The following is a 27,872-nucleotide window of genomic DNA, read 5'->3' on the forward strand; positions in this document are numbered from 1 at the left end:
TCTCAGAATTTTAAATTTAGGAAGTTTAAAAATTATCAACATAATATAAAAACCACACCCTAAATGCCATAATGAATCTATATTTTCAGACTCAAAATTTTAAGCTTTGAAGGGATCTCAGGAATAGTTTCATACTCTTTGAATGCCTTACCCAAATTTCTAGAAACTGGAAATGGAAATGTTTACTTAGAATTTATATGCATTTAATGCCTTTTCTATATGTCCAATTTACCTAACAATAATTTACATAATCTCTGATAAAAATGCTGATACAGATTAATTCATGTTATGGAGCAGAAGTCTCTGATAGGTAGATGTGACTAGTAAATCTGGAGTCCTTCCAGAAGAATGTACTACCCTCTGGTAGTATCTTTGACTGCGCCTTTCAAACAAAAGAAATACAAAATAAAAATGTTCAGGACCTGAAATAACATCAGCCACTGGAATTAAAAAAGCATAGCACAAACACACTTGTGCCAGCAGAGCAGGAGTCTAGGCAGCTCTCCGGATACTGCCAAGTTCCCTAGTGTTTCTTAGAATCTACCCATTTTTAAGTTTTCAGCACAGGGCATAGATTTTATTTGGGGTTACTCTGCTGAAACTTTGCCCCTAACTACTGCACAGCCTCCAACAAACACAAATATCAGGAAAACAGTAACAAGGATACTTTTTCTGGACTATTTAACAATCATGGTTCTCTGAAAGATACTCCCTAAACTTATATTTTTGTAACATCTTGGCATGTAAGCAAATAGTCATAAATATTTCCAATTTAATGGTTCATTTAAGGGGAATGGATGATCCAAAGGAATATTAAGTGTCAAGAATACTGTCTAGAAACTTAATTTTATATCCAAAAATAGACTTGTCTGTCTTAAAGGAAGACAATTATTTTTTTCAGGAGTAAGAAGGATGCTTACTTTCAAATTAAATTCATTAGACAAATAGCCTTGACCTGATCAGGACTGAGAAGGCAGCACATACGAGCACTTCAAAATACTTCCTCTAAATACAGACTGGAATACATGTATAGCCTGTTTACCTTCACATTGTGCACAATATCAAACGCTCATAAACTTTACATTACCTTCACATCTCCAATACTGGGATGAGGTGGTGTTTTCATCTGAACAATAGTATAAAGTATATCGTGGATGTGATTATTCAAGTACAATACAGGATTAGCTATGACTGTTTTTGTCGAAGCAATACTTGCTGAAAGCAGAGGCAGAGTGGTAGGCAAGGGCAGTGGGGACTGCAGCTGCTTCACTGTGGTTTCCTGTGGGTGACAGTGGATTGGTTTTTTTCAAGTAGTCAAAATGAAGGAGAAAAAAACAATTACTAACTATATGATAAAAATACTCACGATAAACATGAATAAATAAATGCAATTCATGAACTTATTCACACACTCTACAAAAATGTACTGAGCATCCACTCTGTACCAGGTACTCTGCCAGATGCAGAAGATACAAAGGTGAGCATGACACAGCTGTGGCCTCAACATTTTATACCTACTCCTAATTACCACAGCTTTAGTCTAAAAACACCCATGCACAAGGTAAGTATCTGCCTTCTAACAAGAGAGGTGCTGAACATATATAGATTAATTAGTAAAAAGAGTGTACCTGTAACTGGAAGAGGTACAGAAATTATTAAAATAACCAAGACTGAAAATAGAAGTGAAGTTCATACCTGCTGTGATTCTTGTAGCAAAAATTTGAGCTCCATCCTTACTGAAGCCAGTCCACCACCTTGAGCCCCATGAAGGCTACAATAACTAAGAAACACTCTGAGGAGATCTTGATTTTTCTGCAACCACAACTTTCGTGTTTCTGCGTGCTCTCGTTTAGCCTGCAATCTCCGTCTTTCTATTTGGTGGCGTTCATAGGAACCAATATCTGGTTTGCCCACCATTTCTTCACGGCCCAGAAGATCACCCTCTACTTTGGCACATGTTTTACTAACATATTCTTTAATAACTGATTCATGATTACATATCTCATGCAAGGCAGCAATTTCCTTTTCAAGCCAGTTATAGAGTTGAAATCTGAGTTTTCCTCCATCTACTTCATAACCTGTAGCCAGTGTTCGTAGTTCAGTCATAAGGATCTTTAAACACGCCCTGAATTTCAGTTGTTCAGCAATCACATCAACTTCAGTATCTCCTTCAAGAAACTCCTCTTCCTGAGGAGTCAATAACACATTAGGGTCTGAGGCTTTCTGATCTAGTCTATCTTTTTCCCTAACATCTGTACTCTTCATTGTTAAACCAACAGCATCTTCTTCCTCTTCTTCTAAGGCACTATCATGCTCTTCACCCCAGTCAAGATTGAGAGGTTCCTCATCGACTTTTACTATTGGCTGACTCCAGTCAAACTGTGATGACCAAGCAATGCCATCACTCAGAGTTTCTGATTCTGAAGGTACATCACCCATCTTTTTAAAAATGAAGTCAGGCTGATCTTTTCTTACAGGTAAGGCAGATATTTTGGTAACTTTTGGAATTTTGGAGAGCACCTCCAAGGCTAAAACAGGGCATCCAACTTTAAAATGAGCATTTGCTGTGGTAAAGAATAATTTTCTTTCTATAAGGTTAATTTTATCAACAAAGTTTTTTTCAGTTTTGAGGCCTAATGTTGCCAAAGTTCCTTCAGGAGATGCAAGGTTTCTTCGAATAAGCAAAGGATGAGTTCGAAGGTAGTTGTAGAAACTAAACACCATTGGGTTACAAGACTTGATGATAACTACAGACATCAAACAGATACAATCAAGAATGTTGTTAATTTGTAATTACATTACAAAAGAATAAAATGTCAGTATTGCCTCAAAATAAAGGATACTGAAATATTGCTTATACTTTTTAAATGGAAGTAAAAACACATGATTTTTATTTTTATTTGGTTTCCTAAAAAAGGGAGGGAAGAATACGGTAGAGAGGTCAGGAAAGAAGTTGATTTCTCTTGGTTTTTATATATTTTATTTCAAAACCATGTTAACACTTTATATAATTTTAAAACACAACTAAATTTTTTTTTAAATCACAAAAAGCAAAATTAAATAAATGATTCTGTGTATCCAGTTCACAGCATAACCACATAAAGAGGAACTATAAAGTAAATTTAAAATAAATGATTTGACTGTATATCCTTAGTGGAATATAATAAAAACAAAAATAACTACTAAAAAAAAAAAGCTTAAACTGTTTTCAGTTATCATGTTGTTATGAAAAAATATTATTCTGAAAAAACATTCTGAAACTACTATATTCATATAGTCATTAATGCCATTAATGACATGAGAATTCAAGCTTTTCATTATGACACAAATGTGAAATCTAAGAACCCCATAAATTATATTTGAAATAGAGATTTCAGTGTGAATTCATGAATTCTCAGTTAAAAAATTTTTTTCTTCATAATTCCATTCACTGAAATAACCATAATTCCATTCACTGATCAAGCCAGGAGCAATGAGGATCTCTATGCCCAGGCTGTGGTCTCTAAATGTTATTTACCACTAAAGGGAACCAGGATTCTTTGGAGGAATGGCCATTTCCAGATTCTATGGGGCAGGAAATGTACAAGATGAGCCTGAAAGATTTTGCCAGGGAATAGCGTCAAAAGGATTCAAGAAGTTGAAGAGGTTCCCACTGGTTAAAGATGGGATAATCTGAGCCTCCATGCCAATAAACTGCAAATGGATTAAATGAATCTGTCTAAACCTATGAGTTCAAATAACTTTTTAAAACAAAAGCTAATGGGTAACCTTTGTAAGATGCTATTGAACCAAGTTGTTATTTTGTAAACTGGTAAATAAATAGAAAGAATCAAACATGTATGTTCCCTTCACTACACATACTACTGGACTTCACAGTATTCAAAGCAGTAATCTCCCTGGCCAAGGGAGACTACACTCCAGAAAATTAGTCCAGCTCATAAGGGAAGGACACAATGACAGTATTAGAATATCATCGTTTTATAAATAGAAAGAAAGGATCTAGGCAATGATCATTGGTAGCTGGTATTGTAACAAAAAACAAAAGCCAATGCTTTAAGTTCCCTGATAGAAGTACTCCACAGCACCCATGAACTATTTCTACCAAAAATCTGATAAAAGCCTCTAGAATATGAATTATTAATTTACAAGAAATACTGAGAATATGGGGGAAAAAAACACACATGAAATGACAAAAAGGGGAACAACCAAAAAAACCCAAAAAGTGAGAAACTGCGGGATAAACCACCTGACTTTAACAAATAAATTGCAAGGAGAAAAAAGGAAGGAGGAAAAACCATAGATTAAAGTAGACATAAAAGACACTGCAACCAATCTCACAACATATAGGCCTCATTTGGCTAGTTATATAACTTAACTTTAGAGTAAGATTTTATGAGACAAACAGGGAAATTTGAACACTGTGTATCTGATGATTATTGATAAAATCCTATTACAATGATACATGCTGTTTTTTTGTAAGAGTCCTTATTTTTTTAGAGATGCATGTTGAAATATTTATAGAAAAAACAATACATTGCAATTTACTTGAAAGTAAATCTATGTTGGGAGTCGGGGGGTGAGTAAAAAGGATGGGCATACATTAGGTTGATCACTACTGAAGCTGGGTGATGGGCTCACAGACCTTCTTTATATCATTCACTCTTTTATATACAGTTGAGACTTTCCACAATAACAAGTTTTTAAAAATTAACATGGAAACATTAAGAAAAAAACAGAACATTCCTTCTATAAAAATGTGCATTTTATTAAAATTACCTGGGTGACTCAGGAAGCTTTTAGTATTAAAAATAGTGACAAAATGTGGGCTAGAAAATTATAACTATGGAAAGTACAAACCAAAAATTAAAAGCTTTTATGTCCTCACTTCTATTCCCAAAAAGTAATGAGGGACTAGTATTTAGTTTCTTGTGATTTATTCCAGAAAACAGAAATGGGAAAGGGAGAGACAAAAATGTATGTTGTATGTTGTGTGTGTGCGTATGTGTGACATACATATATAAAATCACATTGTTCTGCATCTTACTTTTTTCACTTAGCAATACAGCACATATTAACAAATCAATCTACCTCATTTTTTAATGGCACACTTCTATAGTATGGATATATTTTAATTAACTTATTTTATTGATGAATATTTAAAATGTTCCATGTTTTTAAATTATTACAAACAATGCTGATAAATACTCTCCAGGTGCTTTAAATTTTTAAAAATTATTTGGGACAACTAAGAGTAAAGAAAGCTTACGATACAAGATCAGTTTTTCCAGACCCAGGCACTAAACCAATAATACCTAAAATTTCTACTTTAAAAAATACTGGCTATATGATTATATGGAAAGAACTGTATAACACGGAAATATTCTGTATGCTTCAGTCTAAAATGAAATCAGAATAGTATGGTAATCTTATCTTATATATCCCAATAGATAACTATGCAAGTAAAAACGTGTACCACTCACATTATAACATAACGTTAGATTCACTTGTGACTAATCCTCTAGCCACATAAGAAATCTTGATGATAATTTCTCAAAATTGAAAAGTCAATCTGGTAATGATTACTCTTAGGTTTTACATCTTTAATCTAAGTGAACATTAGCTCAGAAACTGTCTTCTTTTAAAAAAGAAAAAGAGAACCCTACAAATGCCCTACCTTGATACTCATCATCCTCCTTTGGTGTTTGTTCCAATAACGTGTCCAAGGCTCGGGTATAATCTTTCATTACCCAATACGCAAGACTACGCAGAAAAGGATCAGGATGTAATCTTTTGCAATCAAATCCTGAGCCATCTTTTTGGCAACCCAATATCTTCTCATTTAGGATGGATATATAAGTGGATGAGGTCTCAATTTCAGATTCATATAAACGGGCAATAACCATGGCTAACTGAGTATCTTCCATTTTTTCAAGACATACCTGCAAATTGAAATATTAAGAACTTCTTATTTAATGATAAGTATTTAGACATATGAAATATCCCATCGATATCCTGAAATTATCTACCATTTATATTCTAATAGTGGAGGGAAGAGGCCCAAAGGTTGAGACAATGAGGGGTAGTTAAATGACTGCTTCATCAGAGATCAAGTAACAGCAAGAAGAAAAGTAAGAAACTAGAACTCAATAACTTCTAGCCTAGAAATATATTTGTAAAGTAAGCATAAACAAAGAATATCAACATCATCTCAAACTTAGGTCAATTTAAGTTAATAACATTAATTTTTAAATTAAATATCACTTATGATATTTAAATTCATATACACCAGTTCCTCTTATTTCCAAATATATTTCCATACACTGTAAACATAATTACTAGCATAAAAGAGCCTTTTATTTACATAGATAATAACTTATGAAATAAAGCCACATATTCTATTTTTATGCTCTGTGAATTTATATTCTAATGTAACTACTCATCTTAAGAATTTGAGGTCATTCAGGCAATATGAGCATCTCTCAGTAAATTAATATTTCTCTTCTTCACCTGAGTGTCTTCTAGGCTGGACTTCCCATCTCATAATTATAAATATTTGCTAATTTCAAAAAAAAAAGTCATACACCTGAGAAAATTGTGAAACTATGACTAAGTTCAAAATGTAAAGGACTTCCAGTTTGTTTAATCTTTCCCATTTCCTCTATCATGTATCATTTGCAATTCTAGTTTTCCTTCACCTTGTTTGGATTGTTCATAATGAAAATAAGTGCCGCCCTAAGAGAAGGATCTCATAAATAAACAGAAACAGTTGCAATTAGTTTCTTAATCAGCTGTCAGTTACATATCAAAAAACTCAGTTTTCCTCTTCATTCATTTTCTAATATCTAAGACATTGCAAAACAGTACAAAATGCAATTTCAGTTTATTTATGAATTTCATTTAGAAGGAAAAGAACTCAAAGTATCTGCCTCTCTACAACAAAGTGAGATTGTGATCTCTATATACTTCATTAAATAGTCCAGAATCACAAGACAGCCAGGAAGAAAATATTCATAAACCATTTTCTATCATTTTTAATACATTTATACTTGAAATATATTTATCATGAAATGGAATATCCCCCGTATAAAATTTTTCATTTATGTTTTTCACTTGAATTTATTTATCATTTCAATTATCACAGTGCCACTGTTCAGTAAATCTGTAGTTATTCCCTTACAAACATATGACAAAATATTACAATCTTCTCTACAACCTTTGTGTGTTTTCAATCTCTTAAAAGTATTTCATAGCATGTTTTCTTATTTATACCTCTATGGCATCTTTCAATGAACCAGCTAACAAGAAAAAAGCAGCAGATTGTTCAAAGCGCTGTTTTCCCAGTAAAGAGAAAGCATTTTTCAAAGCAGCTTTCCGCCATCGATCTTCATTAAAGTTGTGGCTGAAAAAAGTGGTCATTTTTTCATCATGCTGTGACCTGGAAACCAGAGCACAAACATCAGTAGTTAAGTCAAACCTAAAATATCTTGAATCTTTTATAGAATATGTGAAAATAGAAAATAACTTCCAACATCCATCTAAAAGAAGAACTAATAGGTTTTTGTTATCTAGCTTCTCTTCACCTTTTCTAATAAGAAAAGCTCAAAATACCTTACATACATATAAATAGGAAACAAGAGCATTTTTTACTTTCCAAAGTGCTGTTGTAACTTTTTTTTCACAATATCCCATTCTTTAGGTTCAGGCACAATCGATATTGTACCTATTTTTTGCAGATAAAGGAATGAGGGCACAAAGAAGTAAGCTGATCTGATCAAGTTCATCTATTGAAATAGTTTTAAACGTATCAGGTTTCAGACTCACAGCACAATCTTCATTCCATTAAATCATGTTAAGTGTTGAGGCAATTTACCTAAACAGACCCCACACTACTGCTTTCTTCTTCATCGAAAGGTAGAACAATGCAGCATCCAAGGCATCATTGTTTCTTTGAAAAGAGGCTTTGGCAACCTAAATGATAATACTAAGTTAAATTAACTATTTGATAAAAGAATTACAACCAGTTAATCAACAATTAATGTTGTTAATTCCATAGCTGACAGAACTATGGAGATGGCAAAAGTTGGTTTTATTCCACAATCTCCAGTAATTTATAATAAATGCTCCTAGAGACAACCATTTGCATGCTAGTAATTATAATAAAAGTAATAATAGTCACTAGCATTTATTGATTACTTACCAAGTACCAGGCACCAGTCTAAGTACCTTTCATTTATCTTATTTGAATCACTGCAATCCATGAGGTACTATTATTATTCCCATTTTACATATGAGGTGACTGAGACACAGAGAGATTAAGTGAACTGCCTAAGGTCACACAGTAAGGGATAGAAAAGGGATTAGAGTCCAAGTAATAAAACTAAGAGGAAACATAAAAGAAGGCAGAATATTCAACAGATTTGATATTTTTCTTGAAAATTAAACAAACTACATTCAATATTTTATAAAAGTTAAAATGCTAACTTCTATGGTATATGTGGTATATGATTTCACAATTTGAAGAAGCTCTTTCAACTAATTTTGATATAGACATCTGTGAATAAATATTGATACACATTTAAAACATTATAAAAATACAAAAATAAGTGTTCTAGTTTTTTTCTTCTTAGAAAACATATTTTTCTGTTATTTCTCACTCAAACTTTGATAATTCTGAAGGACTGACATATTCTTTCTGGCATGTAATTAAAATACAGAAGGCTAAACCTCCATTATTTTAAGGCATTTACAAATTTTAATTCTTAGAAATTCCATGAGAAAAAGTCTCTATGAACACAAAATTTCCAAATAATAACCTCCTTTGAGCCAAATAACCAAAGCTGAATTTATACAGTTAATCAACAGTTTGTTTAAAATCATTAGCCAGTAACATTGTATTTAATCATACTGTTTTGAACACAACACTAATACAGACTAATACCATATTTCTCAAAGATACTGAGATCACCTCTACAAAATCAGTAAGCTAAGAGCCATAGAAATAAAAAATACTGGATGTTTTATTAGTTCACATGTACTGATGGTTAAGCAGGAAGCCACTAGGCATGGAAGACAAGGGGGAAAATAACTAAAATTTTATCACAAAAATGCCTTACTCTTAATACACTTTTATTTATTTTCCCTTTATAGTATTTTCTCTGCCTCCAATCATTTATCTTAGTATTTCAATGTTTAGTAACCTCTGAAGAATTTTTATTCATCTTCAGCTAAGGATTTATAATACGTATCTCAAGGCACAGAAATTACATGTCCCTTCGATTTAATTTAAAGAGATAAATTATTTGTGGAAATAAATATAGGTATCAGAAATTCTCAATTGTAATGACACCCTTTGTTGGCAAGAAATTAAAGAGATCTTTCTAGGCAACATCTGAAACATTTTAGGTAAAATATGTCCTCTTTTTTCCTACTGCTTTGGGATAAAAAATTTAATGTAGCTACTATGTTATTTACATGATATATAACAATTAACTTTCCCTACACATGAAAAACTACACTTGCTAGCTGTAGGAGAAAAAATTCCTTCTTACATTTGTGTCTATTTTGAGAAAAGAATTGCTGATATCTTATTGGCTGCATTACATGTAGCAGAAAAATGACCCTTTTATATTCACATTTCAAACTGTGATCTGAGGACAATGAACACCAGAATCGTATGATGCTAATAAAGATGATGATGCCACAGCCCTACCACCCTGTGGCTACCAAATGAAAATCTCTGGGAGTGGGAATGGAGGACATGCATTTTAAATAAGTTTTTCAGTGATTCTCTAACCTTAAAATTTGAGTACTACCATTGTAGAAGAACAAATTCCTCTTGGGAGAAATTAAATTCATACTTCACAGATGTAGTATCATCAACTGCATTCTAGGAAAGTCAATGGACTCCTAAAAGCAAACCATGAATGAGAATTCTCCTTTCCTAACCCTGACAGAGTAGAAAGGACACAAACTAAATCTAACACTTATAAATGAAGGGAATTTGGACACTTTATTTAACTCTCTGAGTCTTAGTTCCATCAGGTGGAAAGTGTAGAAGGTTACATTATTTCACATGAAATAATTTATGAAAAGTAACAAACACCAAAACTGGCATACAGTAGGTACTCAGTAATAGAGTTTCTGCAGTACTGAAAGAACTTACAGCTTCCACTGACAAACTTTTTTCTAAAGGCTTAACAGAAACTTTTCTAAAATCTACCAGAAAATTTATCCCCAAAACTTGTCCCAATAAATGTATACCATGTTTAATTTGCTGCCACAAATATGTTCTTCAAATGCACACAGATCAAAACTTTTTATCAAATGACATTTTAAGTATGCAAAGGAAGTTTGCTATTTATTAAACTAGCCATGCAGAGGATCCTTAATATAAAAAGAATGATTTTCCTATATAATGCATACAGCTGATAAGAATTTAAGTTTATTTCCTAAATTTAGAATTTTATATTTTCTTAAACTATAACACACCTCAGCTGATTTCATAAATACTATAAACTCAGTATATATGGTAAAAGACAACTGATATACTGCATGGAAATTTTATAAAGGTCAAGTTTTGGAATCTACAAAAAATTTTTATCTAAAAAATTCTCAAGATCTCAAGACGAACAAATTAATTTTGCACTACAGGTTTTCTGGAAAATAAAATATTTTACCCTTTAAGAAAATACTTTTTTTTTAAATTTTAATATCCAATGAAGTAAAGTTACCTTTTCAATGCATCTTCGAAGAGTGTTAATATTCCTGACCCACCAACCTATTCCCATAGCTCTTAACTCAGACCACTGAGGGTCCCCTCTCTGAATTGCTGGAATCATGTTAATCAGTTCTTCCTCAGCCTCAGAATGAAAAGCCCAGGCAAAATGGCAAGTGGACACACCTGAATTTGAAATACAAAATAATAATCTTCAGAATTTTATCAAAAAAGAACAAAAGCAATTTTCCACAAAATCATGTATTCATTAATTCTAGAAAAATTTCAAGCAGAAAAAAAAGGGATGCAAGGGAGTCTTTCATTATTCAGGATTCTAAACTATAAGTGTCTAAATATAAGATGAGTGACAAAATACTCACAATCAAAATCCCTATCTTTTCTCCAAACATAATGCTATTTTATTTTCCTTACAAAAATACAGACACTAAGACTTAGCCACTGGAAAGAAAGGTATCTGAGTATCAAGCCATACTTATATACACACTTCAAACTTATCAATAATGAAATCTTTGGTCAAGTCAAAGTACCTTGGCTAATGTCCTTGAGTGTTATTATTCACAATGTGACTTGGTTGCGGACCATATTCTTTAGTCCTGAATACTGAAAACTGCTCCATTCACCCCCCTGGCAAAGCAGCTAAATATCACTTCCAAGTAAGCGCTAGATTTCCTAAGAGTTTCAGGCTGTAATAGTCAGGAAGCACATTCCTCTACCTTTTAGTGTGTTTGTTAAAAGTAGTTTAAACCTGCCTAATACTGATGGTAAATTCTTCTTGCCTGGTAGAAGACAGGCAGGGATTTAGGCTGTATTCAAAGGCAAGAAAATGAGTTTAATGACACCATCAGGTGGCATGATATATTCAATGTAATGACACAGAAAGGCCTTGAACCAAGAATTCTACCCAGCTAGATTATCATTTAAATTTGAAGGATAGATTAAACAATTCCCAGATAAGCAAGAGTTGAGGGAATTTACCTCCCACAAACCATCTAAACAGTATTTTTAAAGGGACTGCTCTAGATGGAAGTGCTCCCAAGGCTAAATAGCTGTCATTCTAATAACAAAACCAGGCGAAGACACTGCAAAAAAAGAAAACTACAGACCAATATTGCTGATGAATATAGATGCAAAAACACTCCACAAAATATTAGCAAACCAAATTCAAAAATACATCAAGAAGATCATACACCATGATCAAGTGGGATTCATCTCAGGGATGCAATGATGGGACAACATTTGAAAATCCATCAACATCATCCACTATATCAATAAAAAGAAGGACAAAAATCACATGATCATCTCCGTAGATGCTGAAAAAGCATTCAACAAAATTCAACACCCATTCATGATAAAAACTCTCAATAAAATAGGTATAGAGGGCAAGTACCTCAACATAATAAAGGCCATATATGACAAACCCATAGCCAACATCATACTTAACAGTGAAAAGCTGAAAGCTTTTCCTCTAAGATAGGGAACAAGACAAGGATGCCCACTCTCCCTGCTTTAATTCAACATAGTACTGGAGGTCCTAACCACAGCAATCAGACAACACAAAGAAATAAAAGGCATCCAGATTGGTAAGGAAAAAGTTAAGCTGTCACTGTTTGCAGATGACATGATACTGTACATTAAAAAATTGTACATATCTGAACTCAGCAAAGTTGCAGGATACAAAATTAATAGAGAGAAATCTGTTGCATTCCTACACACTAACAATGAACTAGCAGAAAGAGAAATCAGGAAAACAACTCCATTTACAATTGCATCAAAAAGAATAAAATACCTAGGAATAAACTTAACCAAGGAAGTGAAAAACCTATACCCTGAAAACTACAAGGCACTCTTGAGAGAAATTAAAAAGGACACTAATAAATGGAAATACATCCTGTGCTCTTGGGTAGGAAAAATTAATATTGTCAAAATGGCCATCCTGCCTAAAGCAATCTACAGATTCAGTGCAATCCCTATCAAAATACTGACAGCATTCTTCAACAAACTAGAACAAACAGTTCTAAAATTCATATGGAACCACAAAAGACCTCAAATAGCCAAAGCAATCCTGAGAAGGAAGAATAAAGCGGGGGTTATTATGCTCCTCAACTTCAAGCTCTACTACAAAGACACAATAATCAAGACAATTTGGTACTGGCACCAGAACAGAGCCATAGATCAATGGTATAGAATAGAGAGCCCAGATATAAACCTGCACATATATGGCCAATTAATATATGATAAGGAGCCATGAACATACAATGGGGAAATGACAGCCTCTTCCAACAACTAGTGATGGCAAAACTGGACAGCTACATATAAGAGAATGAAACTATATTACTAACTCCAGACACAAAAGTAAACTCAAAATGGATCAAAGACCTGAATGTAAATCATGAAACCATAAAACTAAAAGAAAACACAGGCAAAACTCTTGTATATTAACATGAGCAACTTTTTCATGAATATATCTCCTCAGGCAAAGGAAACAACAATAGCAAAAATGAACAGGGGGATAACGTCAAACTAAAAGTCTTCTGTACAGCAAAGGACACCATCAGTAGATCAAAAAGGCATCCTACAGTATGGGAGAATATATTCATAAATGACTATCTGATAAGGGGTTGACATCCAAAATATATAAGAAGGTCACATGCCTCAACACCCAAAAAGCAAATACTCCAATTAAAAAAATGGGCAGAGGATCTGAACAGACACTTCTCCAAAGAAGAAATTCAGATGGCCAACAGGCACATGAAAAGATGCTCCACTTCAGAGAAATGCAAATTAAAACCACAATGACATATCACCTCACACCAGTTAGGATGGCCAACATCGAAAAAACAAGAAACAACAAATGTTGGCGAGGATGTGGAGAAAGGGGAACCCTCCTACACTGCTGGTGGGAATGTATATTAGTTCAACCATTGTGGAAAGCAGTATGGAGGTTCCTCAAAAAACTAAAAATAGAAATATCATTTGACTCAGGAATTCCTCTCCTAGGAATTTACCCTAAGCAAACAGGATCACAGATTCTAAGAGACATATGCACCCCTATGTTTATTGCAGCACTATTTACAATAGCCAAGAAATGGAAGCAACCTTAGTGTCCATCAGTAATGAATAGATAAAGATGTGGTACATACACACAATGGAATATTATTCATTCATAGGAAGAACACAAATGCTACATTTGCAATAACATGGATGGAGCTAGAGGGTATTATGCCCCAGTGAAATAAGCCAGGCAGAGAAAGGCAAGTACCAAACGATTTCACTCATCAACAAAGTAAAAACTGAAGGAACAAAACAGCAACATACAGAACCCAAGAATGGACTAACAGTTACCATAGGGAAAGGGACTGGGAAGGGCGGGTGGGAAAGGTGGGATAAGGGGATTAAGGGGTATTGTGATTAACATAATATAGGGGGAGCACAGGGAAGGAAGTATAGCACAGAGCAGACATGTAGTGACTCTAAAGCATCTTACTATGCTCATGGACAGTGACTGTAATGGGGTGTGTGGTGGGGACTTGGTAATAGGGGGAATGTAGTAACCACAATGTTGCTCATGTGAAACCTGAATATAAGATTTTATATCAATAATACCTTAATAAAAAATAAAAAATAAATTAAATATGCAGCTACCATATGACCCAACAATTGCACTTGGGCAATATGTCACAGATAATTGATAACTAATGATTACAGCAAAGCCTGTACATGAATGTTTATAGTACCTAGAAATTCAGACGGCCAACAGGCATATGAAAAGATGCTCCATATCGCTAATCATCAAAGAAATGCAAATTAAAACCACAATGACATATGACCTCACACCAGTTAGATGGCCAACATCAAAAAGACAAGGAACAACAAATGTTGGCAAGGATGCAGAGGATGCTGGGTCATATGGAGAAAGCCAAAAACAATTCAGTTATCCTTCAACTGGTGAGTGGCTAATCAAACTGTGGTGCTACTCAGCCACAAAAGGACCAAACTATTGATACATGAACAACCTGGATGAATTCCAGAGAACTGTGTTAAGTAAAAAATCCAAAGGTTATATGCTGTATGATTCCATTTATATAACATTCTTGAGATGACAAAAATCAAACAAATGGAAAGAACAGATAAGTAGTTGCCTGGGGCTAAGGAGAGGGTGAGGATGGGAAGGAAATAGGTGCGTGGCTATTAAAGGCAGCATAAGGGATCCTTGCACTGATGGAAATGTTCTGTATCTTAACTGCATAATCTCTGTATCCTAGTTGTAATACTGTACTATAGTTTTGCAATATGTTACCATTGGGGGAAATTGGAGAGCACAGCAGATCTCTTTGTGCTATTTCTTACAACTACATGTGAATCTGTAATTGTCTCAAAGTAAGAAATAGGTTATTTCTAAAAAAAAAAAAAAAAAAAAGACACCATCAGACTTGACAGTACAAATGAGTTTCTCAATAGTTTAACAACAAATTCAGCAAAGTCAAGGGATACAACATCAATATACAGAAACCTGTTGCATTCCAAATAATAACAACAAACTAGCAGAAAGAAATCAAGAAAACAATTCAATTTACAATTTCAGAAAGAATAAAATACCTAGGAATAAACCTAACAAAGGAGGTAAAAGACCTGTACTCTGAAAAGTATGAAACACTGATGAAAGAAACTGAAGAGGACACAAATAAATGGAAATCTATCCCATGTTCATGGATAGGAAGAATTCACATTGTCAAATGGTCATGCTGCCCAAAACAATTTACAGATTCAATGCAATCCCTATCAAAATACCAATGGCATTTTCAATGAACTAGAATAGTACTAAAATTCATATGGAACCACAAAAGACCCCAAATAGCCAAAAAAATCCCAAGAAAGAACAAAGCTGGGAGTATTATGCTCCCTGACTTCAAACTCTACTACAAAGTTACAGTAATCAAAACAGTACAGTGCTGGCACAAGAATAGACCCATAGATCAATGGAACAGGAGAGAGAGTCCAGATATAAACCCCTGCATATATGGTCAATTAATATATGATAAAGAAGCCATGAATATGTAAAGGGGAAAAGACAGCACCTTCAATAACTTGTGTTGGGAAAACTGGACAGCTATATTCAAAATAATGAAACTAGATTATTCTCTACACCATACACAAAAGTAAACGCAAAATGGATTAAAGACCTAAATATAAGACATGAAACATTAAAATTCTTAGAAGAAAATATAGGCAAAAATCTCTTCAACATAAGCATGAATAATTTTTTTCTGGACATGTCTTCCCAGGCAAGGGAAACAAAATAAAAAATGAACAAGTGGGACTACATTAAACTAAAAAACTTCTGTACAGCGAAGGACCCATCATGAAAACAAAAAGGCAGCCTACAGTATGGGAGAATATATTCATGACTTACCTGATAAGGGGCTTATATCCAAAATATATAAAGAGCTCAGGTGCCTCAACACCAAAAAAACAAATAATCCAATTAAAAAATGGGTGGAGGTCCTGAATAGACATTTTTTCAAAGAAATACAGATAGCCAGCAGGCACATGAAATGATGCTCTGCATCTCTAATCATCAGGGAAATGCAAATCAAAAACCACAGTAAGATATCACCTCACACCAATCAGAATTGCCACTATCCAAAAGGCAAGATATAACAAGTTTTCATGAGGATGTGGAGAAAGGGCAATCCTCCTACACTGTTGGCGGGGAATGTATATTGGTACTGCCACTATAAGCAGTATGGAGGGTCCTCAAAAAACTAAAAATAGAAATACCATACAACTCAGTAATTCCACTTCTATGTGATCAGAAAAGATATATGCACGCCTTTCTACTGCCACATTTACAATAGCCAAGATATGGAAGCAACCAAAGTGCCAACAGATGAATAGATAAAGATGTGGTACATATAGTACAATGGATCAGCCATAAAAAAGAAATAAATCCTGCCATTTACAACAAGATGGATGGACTTAGAAGGTATTATGCTAAGTGAAATAAGCCAGGCAGAGAAAGACAAATACCCATATGATTTCACTTATATGTGGAATCTAAAAACAAAACAAATAGCAGTAGACTCATAGACACTGAGAAATGACTGGTGGTTACCACGGGGGAGGGGTTGGGGTGGATGGGCAGGAAGTGTGAGGGAGCTAAAAGGGCACAAAAATTCTCAATCATAATATAAGTTGGTCACAGGGATAGACGTACAGCATGGAGAATATAGCCAATGATTCTGTAACATTTTCCTATGTTGACAATAACTGCACTAGTGGGGGTGAGGATTTAATAATGTATTTAACTGTTGAAATCACTATGTTGTATACTTGAACTCAACATAATATTGTGTATCAACTATACTCCAACAAAAAATATATTTTACAAAAGTTTATCTACCAATAACATTTTACTTAGAGCAGGTAAAGAGGAAAATAAGGGAAGTGAACCCCACAGAGTTGTGACAGCCAATGGAAATGCTGGGGAAAACTCAGAGAAGCCTAGGAAAGAGAACCGATCAGTGAGGTCGTCATCTATCTGAGCCCATGTTGGACACAAAGAAATGTCTGTGGTCAATGATAGTCACAATACAACACAGGTCTCTCAGTGTTACAAGCCATCAATATCACTACATATTTTTTCATTAACAACTACTATATAGGTTTCCCATATAATTTAAAGCTTTTCTAATAATTACTGCTTTACAACAGTTCCTTTAAAAAGTATTAAAGGAAAAATCATGACCATTTTGAATAATAATCTCATGTCTCTTACATTTTCCCATTTCCTAATATTTATATACAACTGTGTTTGAAATCGTATCACAAAATAAATCCAACATGCTTTGACTGCTGCTATAAATTTAGGGGGAAAAATGGAAAAAATTTAGCAACATCAATTTGTAGTTTTCAGAACTTAAAAGGCTTTTCTCATTATTTAAATCATTGATTTAAGAAATAATTACTATATCTAACAAGTAACATTTTGCTTTAGAAATTGCTATTGTAAAGTAATACAAGATGCATACTTTTAATGATATGAAATTTATTATATAATAGAATAATCCAAAATATATAAAATTACAGACCCTTACATGAAATTTGATTAATTAAATTTTTGGTATGATTACAAGGAAACAAACAAACAAACAAACCATACAGGCACGTCATGAGAATGAGGGTCAGAAAGCAAGATTAAGAGAACTGTGAATGTATTTGAAACCTAACTATTAGAGACAAAGAAAGGTATTAGGAAGAAAAAGAATAGATGCACCAACAGACACTTCCTTCTGTTTGCCTACCAGTGGCTAGCTGTTCTTTGCAGTTTATCTCTGTTCTTAACTTTTCTCTATATATGCTGGCTAAACTTTTTTCCTAAAAATTGTGCCCATGACCATCACCTACAATGCACCAGCCACTTCTCATCTCCAGTGTTTTAACAGTATCAAAGGTAAAATGGAATTTGACAAAACTTTAGAAATTGAGGTGTTTGAGATCTCTGGAGGCAATGTGACTACCACTTAAAACTAAATTAAAAGAACCTTGAAAAACCATCCTTTAAATCTATCCAAAGGGCATAGGTTGTTTAAAATGATAATATCAAAAGTTGGCCATTGGGTTGAATTTTGGCATCATCAAACATTGCTTCTGGGAATGCAAATGAGCAAAGGTCTTTCTGACTACGGCAATACTTATCAAGAGTTATTTCTAGTCTTCTGATTCAGTAATTTTGCTGCTGGAAAACTACCATGAGGAAATAATCAGATATATATATAAATATATATATATATATACACACACACACATATATTTATATGCAAGGTTATAAGGTTATTCATTACAGTAATAATTCAAATAGAACCTCCACACACAAAATGTTTCAAAAATAAAAGACTGAATAGATGAATACAGACAGCATATTAGACAGCTGTTTAGAATCATATTTTCATAGACCATTTATTGAAGGTAAAGGTAAGTGCTATCGTTAAGAATAACTACAAAGCCTGGTATTTTAAGTCCTACAATACTAATGCATATTGTAAGGGGCTGCATCCAGGACGTTGGTTTCAAAATGAACAGTCTTCACTACACTGGACTGGGATTCTAATTCCAACTCTACTAATAAATAGCCCTATATCTTGGTGAGGTCACTTTATAGTTTTGATATTTTAATCTGCAAATTAGGGGGCTGATATAAATCCTTATGTCTCAAATTAGGGTATGTGGCAGTGTGCTGGAAGTATGCAAATCTACTGGATTACTGTAAGGCAGATATCCCTGGAACATCTGCTTTACTTGTGAGCAGATAACTTAGAACATAATACTTACACTAAGATAAGTATAAATAATAACATGTAGGACGAATTTTACATAATTTTTAAAGAAAAGACACCAGTTGTCAAGGAAATTAGGGACCACTTTGGGTTACAACCTCAAGCATACCTAAGCTACAATGACTTTAGTGTATAAAGTCTGAGAAAATGAGACTGATGAGCAAAACTCAGAGTAGAGCTGAAAGCTAGAGAGAAAAACCAGTAAGTGGATACTATGTGACAGGAAGATCTTAAGGCTAATGATAAGTATGCATATAATGGTTTACCTAAAGCTTACACATAAATATGAATGCACCAACCAATTTAATAGAAAATAAAAGCTGTGCAAAGGCTCATACAGGGAGTTAATACCTTGATGGAGTAGTTGTACTCGGTATAAAGGAGGCAGCGATGTCAAAAGGCACGAGTGCAAGCGCATAGCTAGTAAGTACCTCAAACCGCACTCATCTAATGTGTCTCTTCCTGTAGACAGAAAATGTATTTAAGGAGAAAGGACTGTAGCAGGCTCACTAACCAATACAAAAGTAGAAAATAAACACTAAATTTGGTAGTAATAATTTATACACATATGACATTTTTAGTGTATTCCTTAGTGAAAACTTTAATAACTTTATAAAAAAATATCTTTATAAAAAACACATGTAAATACTAAAACTCCCAAATGAAAAATTATCGGGGAAAATGTAATTATCTATTAATACAGGTAACAATAGTACTTAAAGCTACTCATAATAAATAAAAAGGAAAGAAATTTTGAAATCCAATTTTAAAATATTAACTATACTTACTTATAATTTTTAAACCCCATCTGAATTCATGTAGAGAATATTTATAATAGGTAACATTTCCTAGGCTCGTTAGCACAACTGAAATACTGTACAATGAAACATTTGAAATTTGATTCCCTAGGCTAGTGGTACAAGGTTAAGGTTAAACCTTAACCTTAAGTCCACAAATGTACTTAATCAAGAGTTGAACAAAAATGTATCAAAGTGTGGCAAGTTTAAACATAACTATAAACCACTGTCGGATAAAAGCAATGCAGAAGTACTAATAGAATCAAGCCCAGTCACGCCTCTTAGGGAATTACTCAGTGTTAAATCAAGTATTTTCTAGAAGAAAATAAAATGTTTTAAATTGTCAATACTCAAGCTCCAGCTCTACTTCCCATTTAGCTCTACTCATTTATCCATTCATTTATTTATTCATTCAACAGTTTAAGCATTTACTACATGCAAGGCACAGTTTAGGCATTGGGGATTTGGCAGTGAATAAGGCAGTCTGTACTCTCATGGTGCTTACATTTTAGGAGCTAAACAGGAAACAATATTATATCTAATGGAAAGTTGTTATGGAGAGAAATAAAGCAGGATTGAGAGAAAGAAGTGCTGGAGTAAGAGGGTTCTGTTTTATATAGTGTGGTCAGGGAAAAAATGTTTCTAATATGATGACATTTCACAGAAATTTGAGGAGTTAAGAGAATAAGCCATGCATAAATCTAGAAGAGGAGCATTCTCCACAGAGGAAACAGTATGTGCAACAATCCTGAGACAAGAAATGTGCTTACAGTGTGTTTGTGGGACAGCAAGGAAGCCAGTGTAGTAGAGTGAGTGAGCCCAGGTCACAGGAGTTGGCTTTTATTCTAAATTGAGATGGGAAGCCACTGGTATATGCTAAGTAGAGAGATTCAACATGATTTTGTTTTAAAAGAATCAATTGTGTGCAAAACAAGCTGAGGTAACAAGAATGACACACTTTAGAAGACTCTGTCAATAGTCAGGCAGGAGGCAGCAGTGATTTGAACAAAGAGCTAACAGGAGAGGTGATGAGAAGTGACCGGGTTCTGGATAGAGTAAAACTGGTCGCATTTGCCAATAGACTGGATATGGGGTATGAGAGAAAGCAGTCAGGAATGCCTCTAAATTGTCTCATCTGAATAAATGGCAAGATTTCGTTAGAATCCACTTCCTGAGATGTGCAATTTATTTAATATCTGAGCTTCAGTTTACCACCCTGTGAAACAGAGACATCCATTCCTGCCTTACCTACCACTGTGACCTGGATGAACCATTTTTATATTGCCTAGCCAATGATACAGTTTTGTATCAGAAAGTTTAAACTATTTTTCATGGATTGTTGTACGTCTATTTTCTTAATGTCCTAGAGTAAAAACTCTAGTATATATTAAGTTTACAACAAAGGCTTTAAGCCTATTCTGGGAGAATCTTACTCTACTACATACGACCTCATAATGATTAGGATTTTTTTTTAATTAACATGGTTAGGAAAAAGGTCGTAGGCACAACCTTTTGAGGTCTCTAGTTATTTGAATCTATAGAAGGGACAACTCTGGGAATGTATTATAAAGGCTGTATGATGAGATTATGCCAGGTGGCTTTGAGAAAGAGTCTTTTTTCCTTAAATTTGGAAATTTTGCCAAATAGTTAAAAGAATACAGGCTTAGAAGCAATGCTTTACCAATTTATTAACCCTAGCTCTGCCACTTACTGCCTATGTGATCTTTTATGTTACAATCTCCCTAAGGATCGGTTCTTCATCTATAAAATTAAGTATAATAATAGCTACCTACTGAAAGATTGTTGTGATAATTAAATATGATAAAGTACATAAAGAATCTGGCATATAGCAATTGTTCACTCTTCCACAATATGTACTGAATGAATGAATGATCGATACTTTTCAGTTTCCTTTGCTAAAGCTACCATTTACAATCAACATATTACCTTTAACTATCTGCATATAAGAGAATGGAATCTATTTCAGGAGGCAGTCAAAAACTTTCTGGTAACAGAATAAATTAAATGAACCACATGTCATGTTAAAATTAATAAAACCTCTTCTTCAAAAAGAAACTTTTTGGAGAAAATTGGGTAACTGCAAAAAATTTATTCCTAGGAATGGGAAGATGAACAAGTTGAGCCCATGAGGTAAGCCTCACAGTTCAACAGCAAAATTTACAAGTGGGCCATTAACACTAAAAGTAAAATAAAAATAAACCATAGGAATCAATCTGTTTGGAAAAACAGAAGACTATATACCTGAAATCAAACATTTCAGTGTAAAATCTCATGGGAAAATGCACTCAGATATCAAAAATCAATGAAGTTGTTTGTGCAAGTCAGAGACCTTCCCAACTGTCTTTCTATTTTTACTATTTTTGTACTTTACTATTAATTTTATTATCTTTTACTTTACTATTATCAGACTATGTAATAGTAACTGTCTACTAGAGAGGTCTTTTCCCTGCAAGGTTTAAAGAAAGACTGCATATGTGAGTCATTATGTAGATTTTACAAATAGTTCTATTAATGATAACCTTATAAATTTTAATGAGCTTACCTGAGTAAGTCTTATCTCTGCTTTCATCCAGCTCAGTACTGGTGGTAGCCACTGTATCAGCCAAAGCTACAAGGAACATCTGCTCCAAACGGGTAAGGCCTGGTAGACTTGAGTGCATAAGATGACTGGAAAGTACCCTAGCATGCTCTTGGCCAAAGTAAGCTGGTCCATACTGAGAAAGATTTATTACTTTTGATTTGTTTTCTCTCTTTTCTGGCTCAAAGTCAATATCATCTGTTGTTATATCCTGGATTTGGAACAGCTCTGAATACTGATCCTCTGGTTGACTTTTGGTACGATCTTCATAGCTCTGTTGTACTTTTGTACTTTCTTCTGAAATTCTGTAAGTTGTATCTTGATCTGCAGCAAGCAATGCATATAATGGCAGTGGAGGAATGGAATCTATCTCAGTATAATCTCGAGTACCATCTTTTCCTATGGTGACTGTATCCTTTGCTGTACTGCCACTTACACTAATGGTTCGAGAGAGATGTCGCTTAGTCCCTTCTCCAGCATCAGCATCTCTAACTATTGCAACTTCTCCTGCAATACACTTTACTAAATGAGAGAGGATAGCTTTAGCTCTGCGGACCTTCCCTAAATCCATCAATTCTAACAGTTGAGTTGGATGATACTGGGGAAGGGTGGGGGAGAGTACATGCGCAGCCTCAAATAAGCCACCATCTTGAACTACGGTTGGAGAACTAAAAACATCGTCAGCAATAGCTGTTCCTTCAACAATACTTTTCCTTGACAACATACTAGATTTAAAAGCAGAATGATCTTGTATTGCTATCTCTTCTGCATCAGGACTACCAACTTCACTGTCTCCAAATTTGACAGCGTGCTTCCACTGTGCATATACATGCATTTCACAATCCATTCCCACTACCAATATCCCATCTCTTACCCAAGAGAGAGAAACAGGCAGTGAAGGTGTACCATCAACAGAGGACACTAAGTCTATAGATCTAAGAAGAACCCATCTTGATCTAACTCCCTGCTTGATGCTACCACCTAGTGGTAAAGTAATGACAGCCACTCCATCCTTGCTATTGATTTGCTCAGTCACAATTCCGGAGAGCCGCCCGTACATGAAGATGTTAGCACCAACTCCCACTGTGAGAATGTGGGAGCCATCTTCTTTTGATACCCAGTCCAAATGTACTAAATGTTTGATATTCGGAATAAGGTATCTATCCTTGCTCAAAAGTGCATCTGATTTGCTGTACACAAATAGATTACTGTCTACACTGACCCTGGAATCAAGTACACTTCCAACCTTGACCAAATCGTCAAGATGAATTGTTTGTTCTAAAACCCATTCTGACCCTCCTGTAGATTCACATTCAAATATGCAAACATGCATGGAAAATTCTTTAGAAACAAAACCATTCTGATGGATAGGTTGTTTGTAAGCCACTGCAAGGCGACCTGTGTATGAACAGCTAACAGCAACTGGTCTTCCCACAATGCTCACTGTACTGCTATTATCTTCTCCTTCATCATTCATCAAGGGCCATCTCCTCCAATGAAAGGTTTCCTTCTCATCACTTTTACACTGTAGGTTGGTTTCCATACTGCATTTCCAGAAGCGTACTTTATTATCAGAACAAGTTGTAACCACTAAATAAGGTGCAAGGCACACTGGATAAATTGAAGAAGAACTCAGATGGCCTTAAAAAAAGGAAACGCAAATAGTCATAATAACAGAACCACAAAATAATATGCTAATCATCAAATTCTAGAATGTGATAAATCCAAAGCCACATGAGCTTTAGAACAACTTTCAGTCCCCCCTTAACTAGTATCCTACACTAACTGTCCATTGGCCAAGGTATCTATAGAAGTCTTAAAACAGCCTAATAGAGAAATCAAATGTTATAATAATTATTTAATTTTTTTAGGTAACTAAGTTTAAATGAGGCAAATATTTCATTACATAAAACTCGAAGGCAATGAAACAAGTTAACCCTTAATCAATAAATGTTACTGGCTCCAATTTATATATGCCCTTGCCACATCCCTCACTGGACTTCCATTCTACAACTTTAATCACTTTCATCATAAATGCTTAAGTAGCCAATACAGTTTGCCCTTCAAATGCCCCTCACCAACCCTCTAATAATTCATACCTCAGATCTACTCTTACCATCAAAATGTTTCCAGACAGCTAAAGCCTCCTTTCTACCAGGTTTAATTCATGCTCTCCTAACATTGAGCCAGAACCCTCATATTTATTACTGACAGCCAAAGACTAACACTGTCAGCTATAACATGAGAATAACATGATAAAGACTGGGATCAGAAGACTTGTCCATTCAAATTCCTGTGCATCAGTACCTTCATAACAGTATGAAAGCTACTTAAACATCTGAGGCTGTTCCATCTAAATAACAGAGATCATGTTACTCTTTCCCTTGGAGTGTTCCTATCAAATAAGACATGGGAAAGCATCTCATAAAGCCCCTGCAAATATAACTTAATATTATTAATTTCAATAAACTTAGCTGAGTATATCCCAAGTTTACCAAATATTTTGAAAAATTCAAAAACTGGCCTAGGTCTGCATCTGCCACAAAACTCTCATTGCGACCTGTCCAACTCAATTCAATCCAGTCTTAGGGATGCATTAAGAACTCTCTCATACTCAAAATTATTCACCATTCACTGAAATAGCTTTGAATTTCCACTTTTGGTTCCCAAAAATACTATTCTAGGAACTCCTCAATTACAATTCCACAAGTGACAGATCGTTTTAAATACAGCTGCCAGTCCTGCCCTCCAAACTATTTTATTCACCGTATTAAACTCAAGTATCATTCTAGGCTAGCCAAACTATAACCTTGTATCCTGTATTTTTTTCCCCAAAGTATCTACCAACTCCTGTTCAAACAAAAAAAGTGAGACAAGACTAGTACTATGTGGATGAGAAGCCTGAATTTAAAAAAAACTTCAATGACTTTCAAATGAACATATTTGTTCTTTGCAGTTTTACTATCACAGTATTCCTATTTATAGGAAATCATAGTACAGGCAAGAAACCTCACATTAAAATATTTCTACCATTTTCTGTCAAGCTGATTACATTTATTACAGGAAATTATTTCTAATAATAACTTGTTTCTAAACACATGTATCACTACTTAAAATTAAGTCTTTATTTCAATGTCAACCATTGGAGTTCATCCATTTTACCCAGTGAAGATTGTTCTGAGCTACAATCACCTGGTCTTAACAATACTTTACCTGCTGAAGGTGTTGCTCTTATTACTTCAACTCCTTCTGGGAGATCAACAGGTTGGCTATATACCAGTCTAGAACTCAGAATGAGTTTACTAGCCGTTTGAAGATTGGCAATTGATGAAGAATGTGGCATGGGGCTCACACTGGGAGAGGTTTCTGGAGAAGAGTCTACATTCTTCTGTTCGGGCACTGAAAGTAGACCTTCTGATGAAACACCTTCTGAAGCCTTAGCTTTGAAAACAAATTTAAGAAGTACGAAATATGTTACTATCATCACTACATATACGAACTAGAATAATAGTTTACCATTTAAGAAACATGGTTTTTTAAAACCACTTTCGAGACGAGGTCAATTTTCAGACTTTTCCTCAGTTACCTTGATAGACTTCTTTTTTTAACTATTTTATTCTTTCTTAGCATCACCAATGTCCTAACAAGGACACTGTCAGTGAAGAATCAGAGAAAACTTAAATTATCTAGTCCAATGTTCTCAACCAATGAAACATATCAAAAGTTTGAGGAACTTGTTGACATCAAGATTCCTGGGCTTAACCACAGGAATACTGATTCATTTGTTTTGGGGGTAGATACCAGAAATCTGCATTAATAACCAACCCAGATATTTCAAAAAACAGATGGATCATGAATTAAACTCAGAGAAATAACAGATATTGCCTCATTTAGTAGAAGAAATTTAAACTCAGAGAGCTAAATTGTTTTCCTGAGGTCATAGAATTAGCTAGTGGCAGAGAAGACTCTAAAATACTATCAAGTGCTGAAGTAAGATAATGATTTCCAGAACAAATACAAAAAAGTAAAATAAAATAAAAGTTCCAAACAAATTTAAGTTAACATTAGTTGACTGGCTTTTATAAGGCATATTGACTTTGATCTTCCAGTCTCCAGCTTTCACATTAGAGTGGAGTGTAAATCTCTAAGCAGATTCAGTTATCTGTGCTTCTATATATGTGAGGGACACTTTGCTTTACAATTACTTATTTGTGTGTTTGTTTGCCCCCATCAGGCTACGAGTCCATCAAGAGCAAGGATAATGTCTCATGGCTCTGTACATCTCAAGAAGCATCCAAATACTGAGAATAATCAGTCCCCTTTTGCTTCTGGTGGATGATAAATATGTCAATCCATTTTATAATGGCAGATCGACCACTCAAAATGAAATATAAAAACATTCTTATAAAATGGAATAAACTACAAACTTAAATCAGTAGTTGTAAGACAAAAGTACTATTCCTGGCTCTTATCACTATATAGATATGATTCCCTAAGCAAGGCACTTCACCATCTCTGGTTATGTTCTCACCTGTAAAATAAGGTTGAACTACTTCATTTCACTTCCTGTAAACCAGGTAATTTTCTAATGTATATCTCATGCTATGAAATAAAGTAAGAGCAGGAAAAAAAGAGTAAAGCTTTAGAGCCAGAAGAACTGATTCTGAAACTTGGTTCAGTGGCACACTCGATGTTAGACTTGATCCAGTTGCTTAATATTACTCCATTAGTAAACTAGGGATAATATCTAACACACACATAAAAGTATCTAGCACTTAGAAGGCACTCAATGTGCTCTTTCCCCATCTAAATTTAAGCCTTCATTTTACCCTCTGCCAGGATTTTCAACAGACTGATACACTCAAGCATTCGCTCTAATGGCAATATGCTCTATGTTAAATCTGCTGCATAAGTTAGAACCAAAGTACAGCCGCTGTCATAGCTGAAGAGAGCATACTATTTGTTTGCCTCTATTTAGCATTTGTGATCTTTTACTGCCATCACAAACAAAGTAAGCAAGCAACTCTACATTAACTATAACAGCAGTGGGACACTTCCCTCATAAGCAGTGGGACGGAAGGTATCACATAATTCCTGTCCTACCACAAGTATCTGTTACTAACTCTATTACTCTCTTCAGAACCACTCTTGCCTGTGTGCCCAACTCCAGAAAATACTATGTTGTATTCTCTTCCTGACGAGCTGGTTTAGATACCTCTACTCTCTCATTTCTGTGAAACAATATGTAACACCAAGAATTAACTGCAAAGGCTTTAAACAAACTTTCAGATTCCTGCTGCCTTGGAGGATTAGGCTCAACTAGGCACAGGTAAAGGTTCTATCGAGTCATTTGTCTTTTCTAATGCCAGTTCATGGCCCAGTTAGAACTGCTGTTTAAACAGCTATGT

At 34.5% G+C, this 27,872-nt stretch overlaps 1 protein-coding gene across 5 annotated transcripts in view; it reads right to left on the reverse strand.

Annotated features, from left to right (window-relative positions):
- Positions 1–27,872, reverse strand: part of DMXL2 (Dmx like 2) — a 160,828-nt gene that overhangs the window by 39,939 nt on the left and 93,017 nt on the right. For all 5 annotated transcript variants that reach the window (XM_037021035.2, XM_037021033.2, XM_037021032.2 and 2 more), the window contains exons 17-25: positions 25,678–25,905; positions 22,429–24,105; positions 19,420–19,530; positions 10,731–10,900; positions 7,871–7,968; positions 7,270–7,435; positions 5,675–5,939; positions 1,696–2,747; positions 1,088–1,279 (exon numbers count right to left, since the gene is read on the reverse strand). In XM_037021035.2, coding sequence (XP_036876930.2) covers positions 1,088–1,279; positions 1,696–2,747; positions 5,675–5,939; positions 7,270–7,435; positions 7,871–7,968; positions 10,731–10,900; positions 19,420–19,530; positions 22,429–24,105; positions 25,678–25,905 — 3,959 coding nt within the window. The remainder of the gene's footprint in view (positions 1–1,087; positions 1,280–1,695; positions 2,748–5,674; positions 5,940–7,269; positions 7,436–7,870; positions 7,969–10,730; positions 10,901–19,419; positions 19,531–22,428; positions 24,106–25,677; positions 25,906–27,872) is intronic.

The sequence above is a fragment of the Manis javanica genome, chromosome 8 (genome assembly GCF_040802235.1).
Source record: "Manis javanica isolate MJ-LG chromosome 8, MJ_LKY, whole genome shotgun sequence".
NCBI classification, from domain to species: Eukaryota; Metazoa; Chordata; class Mammalia; order Pholidota; family Manidae; genus Manis; species Manis javanica.